Source organism: Eleutherodactylus coqui, chromosome 6, assembly GCF_035609145.1.
Source record: "Eleutherodactylus coqui strain aEleCoq1 chromosome 6, aEleCoq1.hap1, whole genome shotgun sequence".
In the NCBI taxonomy this organism is placed as follows: Eukaryota; Metazoa; Chordata; class Amphibia; order Anura; family Eleutherodactylidae; genus Eleutherodactylus; species Eleutherodactylus coqui.
In genome coordinates, this window is record NC_089842.1 from 76443224 (window position 1) to 76449448 (window position 6225).

A 6225-nucleotide genomic window follows, 5' to 3' on the forward strand; every position below is an offset into this window, starting at 1 on the left:
CACATAGTTATAGAAAATATATAGAGTTTCAGATTATTTCCTATCCTTTGATCCTTTCCTATCTCTCCAACACTGGAGTCAGCAGTTCCAGCTGCCCGTTTCCTGATCTTGCTCTGCAACCTTCACCTCTTCTTTACACACCTCTTCTCCTCCCCTCCAAGCCATTCCCTTCAGAGGGCACAGCTTATATAACACTGGCACCTGTATAGACCCAGAGACTGGACAGAGCTCAAGGTACACCATTGCCTGGTGAGTTTTATTTCTACCCATGTACATATATTGTTACTACATTTCTTTACAGGTAGATTAATATTAATATTGATGTACTGGATACTATGTATTTTCTCAATTAGCATAATTTAGGACTAACTATAAATGCAAATACTATATGTCGCTAGCAATGTGATACTACATTTTGGACATGAGCCTAAGCTCCTTTTTTCTTTGCTACCTATGGTACAAAGTGCAGTGCTATAGTATATGTTATATCATGACATCATGTGCTTTATTTCTACCATATATGCAGTATTCCTGAGTTTCTTGTATTATTATGATGTTCTTCATTCACAGATCAAGCATAAGATCCTAAACATGAAGCTTTTGGTTATCTCTGCTCTGGTCCTCCTTGCTGTCTGTGCAGGTGAGAACTGCCCCCTGTTTCTTGTAAAGCTAAAATAAAATTGTAAATGTTCTAATTCAGCTACGGCCATTTCACATTTACGGATTTTAGTCAGTATTGGCATCAATGTTTGTAAGCCAAAGCCAAGAGTGAGTCCAAATGTCTTTCCATTATGCTTTTACTTGGTTGGTTCCACTCCTGGTTTTGGCTTGCAAATACTGATCTAAAATGCAGACCTAAGTACTGAGGTGTGAAAGTGACTTTACTCTGTGACTTCCCTCTATTTCTTAAAATATTAACAGTGCAGTAGCCAGAGGGTTTGTAGAACAAGCCATTGTAACTGGGCCAAAAGAGCTGGGAAATGCATTAAAGGCCAGTGGTAGTTTATTATAAGGGCGGTTTAAGCAGCGGACCATGGCCCATGGCTGCCTAAACCTCTCATAGCCTTTACTGGCTGCCGGTCACAGCCACAAGAGAAGCTGTATTACAGACACTGTGGCACAGAAGGGGCTCTATGACTTTGTAGGGACACAGAAGGGCCTCTAGGATTTTGTGGGGGCACAGAGGGGGCTCTATGATTTTGTGGGGGACAGAGGGGGCTCTATGACTTTGTGGGGGCACAGAGGGGGCTGTGTGATTTTGTGGGGGCACAGAGGGGGCTGTGTGATTTTGTGGGGGCACAGAGGGGGCGCTATTACTTTGTTTGGGGCACAGCTGGGGCTCTATGACTTTAGGGGAGCACAGAGGGGGTTCTATGACTTTGTGGGGCCACAGAGAGGGTTTTATGACATATCCAGGGGATGAAGTGGGCCTTACTACTTTGTGAGGGTGCAACAAAAGAAAATTATTACTGTGTGAGAGCAGAAATGTGGATACTATTGCTGTAAAGCATAAAGTGGCATTACTTCTTGTTGTGGGAATTATGGGGGAATTATAACCATGTGGGAGTAGTATTGCCTTATAGGGAACTAGTGTTCTTTACACGAGGGAGCAAAGGGGGATACTGAGCAGGGGTATTGGACATAGCAGCAGGCTTGGGGGAGAGTGTACAGGGATGAGTAGAGAGGACTTGAGCAGTGATATTGTGCATGGAAAAGTGGTGATTGTACTTTTGCATCAGGAGGGAAGTAGAGGGGGCAGGTTATAGCCCTATTGACTATAATTGGGTCCATTAGGTTTCTGATCGACCAACATTTTTAGCATGCAGCGCTACAAGTTTCCTGTTTTTTAACTGAATTCAGCGTTGGAGGCTCCGAATAAAATCTCCAGCGCTGATGTGAACAGACCCTTAGATGTAAACATGCAGTTAGCGGTATAGCATGAGTGAATATTCATATTTAATGTAGCTCTGGATATTTCTGATGTTCTTGCTTTTGTATACATCTGCTAACAACCTGTGCTGGCTTCCTCTTTCTTTTGTCTGATTGTGACTCATGAACTCTGATCAGACTTTCCTAATATTATACACACATATTTTGCAATCCGGAGGTTGGTGAATCTGCGGTCTAAAGCAAATATATTTGGGTGCACATAATAATGTTGTATGGATGGGTTTTCTATCTGACCTGTTTCCCAACAGGCCCTCCTTACTTGATAAATCACTCCCTGTAAAAAATACCACTATTGTCCTACTCTATACATGGTTTCTAACATACTCAAGAAATTACCTCAAAGGGGTAGAATTTTGTCCAAATGTATCCCGAAGTGGGCATTTCTGTGCATTTTGGGCACAGTTCTTGGGACGGGGATTAAATGTCCTAAATTATGTTGGTAACCCTGTATTTCCTATGACAAACTCAGCAAAGACTGGCAACATGAATTGATTTCTTATTTTACAGATCCCTATAGTTTCCCAAATGGTGTCCATGGTTTGATAAGCAGTGATCTGACTATGTTCAGCCATTGCTTACAACAGACACCTTGATAATTGGATATGAATGTGGATCACCATGCCCCTTTAGTATTTCCACTTGTCATAGTGCATAAGTGCTGGCAGAACATATTAGTCATGCCAGCAGTACTTCTGGACTCAATTTTGAAAGGAATTGAACAGAATTAGAAAAACATGGCTACTTTCGTCTAGATTATTATTTTCCCAAGGTGTACTGCAGCTCAGCTATATACTCTTCTATGGAACTGTGCTGCAATACCACATACAGTCCATTAACAGGCGTGGCGCCGTTTCTGCAAGGAAGCATCCACCCATCCATCCATGTTTTCTAATGCTGTACAAGCCCTTTAAAGGGATTATCCTGGACTTCGGGCATTATTTTCTATCAGGAGAGGTGACCAGCACTTTTTAATACACTTCGTATTGTGTACCAACTTTCTCTAATGGTTTCTTTTCTGTCTTGATCACAGTCTCTGCCGAGGAGGAAACTATCCTGTCATCAGCAATCGGCTATGTGCAGGACTTGGCCAGTGAGGTTGCCAGCAAAACAACAGATGCTTTACATCAAGTTTCGGAGTCATCTCTGGCACAGCAGGCTATGTAAGGACATTTTGCATTTACCACCGACACGATTGCATCGCTTTACTGCCAATATTACTGCTAAAATTATTGACCTGAATGCTACACTACGCAACCACTATACATTACTTGTATTAGGCATTCTCTCTATACTCATTCACTGTCATCATATGGATTGTATTGTGGAACACGCATATCATTTACACAAGCTGATATACCTGGCTTCACCCAATTTAATTTGGTAAAGGTGTTTATCTGTTTGCATGAAACATTTTCATGAAGTCATGGTTACTTCAGAGGAACCAAGGAATAAATATGTATACACATAGAGGAGCATTAGATTCTCCTCAGACTGCATGTACCGATGTCCCTCTGCAGAATGTGCCACCCCTCCCACTCTCATCACTTTTTATTCTTAAAGGTAACGCACCTTTTTATTCAAATTTACCCCCAGACTGGAGGTTGCAGCCCATTCTTAGCCTTAAAAGCTCCATCCCTGTATTCCATGACTGCTTCCTTATGTACTTTACAGCCTTTCAGTATATGCACACAGAGGTCAGTTAGATTGTTCTCAGTATTTAAACACACAAAGAGGTCAGTTAGATTTTCCTCAGTATATACACATAGAGGTCAGTTAGATTCTCCTCAGTATATACACATAGAGGTCAGTTAGATTCTCCTCAGTATATACATGTAGAGGTGAGGTAGATTCTCCTCAGTGTATACGCATAGAGGTCAGTTAGATTCTCCTTAGTATATACATGTAGAAGTGAGGTAGATTCCCCTCAGTATATACACACAGAGGTCAGTTATAGTCCCGTCAGTAAATACACATAGAGGTGAGGTAGATTCTCCTTAGCATAAACACACAGATACCAGTTATATTATCCTCAGTATATACACATAGAGGTCAGTTATATTAACCTCAGTATATACACATAGAGATTAGGTACATTACGCTCAGTATACATAACGATTCCCTAGGCTTTATGGATTGTAAGAAAAGAACTATGTCACGTATCGCAGATTTTCACTGTCTTTTCCTATTTAGGCCCCAAATAATTGTTGTGCCAAATTTCAAGTTTCTACAACACCGGAAAGTTAGAGAATTAGATTAGGTACATTAAATAGGGGGAGGAGGGGATCACGTATTTTTGCACATAGAATTGAATCATCAAGTTGCAACCCATTTACTTTTCCTATTTAGGACCTAATGAATGGTCCTGCCAAATTTAACACTTGTATGACACTGGGAAGTTATATAACATAGGGGGACATTTACTTTTGCACATAGCATTGAATATTCAAGTTGTGAATCCTTTACTTTTTCTATTTAGGACCTAAAGAATAGTCATGCCAAATTTCATGCTTGTAAGACATGGAATATAGAGAATTCACCAATAGATAGATAGATAATTTGCTCCTTGTTGGCTGACAATTGTTTTGTGAGCAGATATTACCTTTAATATCTGTTTTTTTTACTTTATAATTAGTTGTAGGTACTAAATATATGCTCAGTCTTAGTGATGTAAATGAGTAGTGAAGTACTGGAGGGCTTAAAGGGGATGTACTAAGGTTACTACTTGCTCACCACTGGGACTCCCACTGATGTTGAGAATGGGACAACTCACAGAAAATAAAGCCAGATACAAGATATATACTGCAGGGAAGGCACAATTGCCATATACCCTGGTAGCATGCAGCAAGCCAGATTGCAATATAGAGGCGCAAAATGTTCATGTGCAGACTAATGGGCAGCCACTCAACTCAACCGAGGGTGGGGGAGGGGTGACTGCTAGCAAACCTAGTCTACACAATAGGAACCGATATCAAGAATGACCACCATAGATAATTGCGACACACAATACAGGAGTACAACTGACCAAGCAGTGGATTGCCTTGTATTAAAAAAGAGTGCCACACTAGCATGCCAGCCTGGGTTTGTTAGTATTTCGACTCAAAACACGTAAACTCCCCCACCCTGGGGGTACTTTTCTATCCCCTAGTTGTATAGTATTTTTTTATATATGTGGCAGGACTACGAGGTATTTGGTAAGACGTAAGCTTTGACCCACCTAAATTTACCTCCAACAGATATTAAAAAGGGCACTTGACCTAATTGGTGTTACTGGCAGAATTCAAGTCTTCAGATTTTACCGAGACATGGAGTTCAAAAATACCTTATGTTATAACACTGCAGAGTTAGGATATAAATGAGATATTGTTGAATATAATATATACCGTATGAACCCAGCTTGACAGCACTGTTTTTATTTTTTTGTTTTAGGGACTACTATGATTCTGGATCCAAGTACGTCAATTCTCTGTACACCTCAGTTTTGACTCAGGCAAAGGAGAGATGGGAGCAGATGTCCACGTCCCTCTAATGCGATTTCTGGAGCATCTTTAACAAGCAGAGCATTTCCAAACATTCACTACCATATACAAGTGTAGCATATCAGAGACCATATATAATATGACCAATATATATGAAATATTCTGAAAACTGTTTTCTTTCCTAACGAGCCAAGTCATTCCACCCTTGCAGTCGTTCTCAGCAAGAGAAACGACGTGATCTTGTAGATATGATACCTTTTAATGGCTAACAAAAATACATGATGTAATAGCTCGCTAATATTACATCATGTATTTTTGTTAGCCATTAAAAGGTATCATATCTACAAGATTACATCGTTTCTCTTGCTGGGAACAATCACATTTTGCTCTACTGGCTAACACGGTACCAGGTCTTTGTTTTCATTATACCCTTGCAGTCCACGCACTTCATTGGCCAGCATGCATCGGTTTCATTGGCATGTTGTTTTTGATGCTTTTTAAAGGATGCCTTTTGTAAATAAAGTCAGACTGAAGGCAATTTGTTTAGCATTGGATTATTCAGGGTACATGGTCACTAACCTTTAACAAACTTGTGTTTATGTGATAGTCAATGTGGCAACTAGCAAAAGTGCATACCACTTTTCTTCAAATGACATTTTTGTGCTGAAAAGTCCCTTTAAAGTGCTGACCGCTAGTTTTTTCATTTACTTCTAATTTGCTGTCCACTGACTGTTGTCATGTGAAATCTGTCTCTGGTAATAAAATGAAAAACAGGAATTGAATGAAGGTGATAACTTAT

The 6225-nt window shown here is 40.2% G+C and overlaps 1 protein-coding gene across 1 annotated transcript; it reads left to right on the forward strand.

The window, feature by feature from the left end:
- The first annotated feature begins 206 nt into the window (after positions 1-206).
- APOC3 (apolipoprotein C3) lies at positions 207-5677 on the forward strand. The gene is made up of 4 exons (XM_066605608.1): positions 207-249; positions 571-640; positions 2981-3110; positions 5377-5677. Exons 2-4 carry the CDS (start codon positions 592-594, stop codon positions 5474-5476), a joined length of 279 nt encoding a protein of 92 aa, XP_066461705.1. The 5' UTR covers positions 207-249; positions 571-591; the 3' UTR covers positions 5477-5677.
- The last annotated feature ends 548 nt before the right edge of the window (positions 5678-6225 follow it).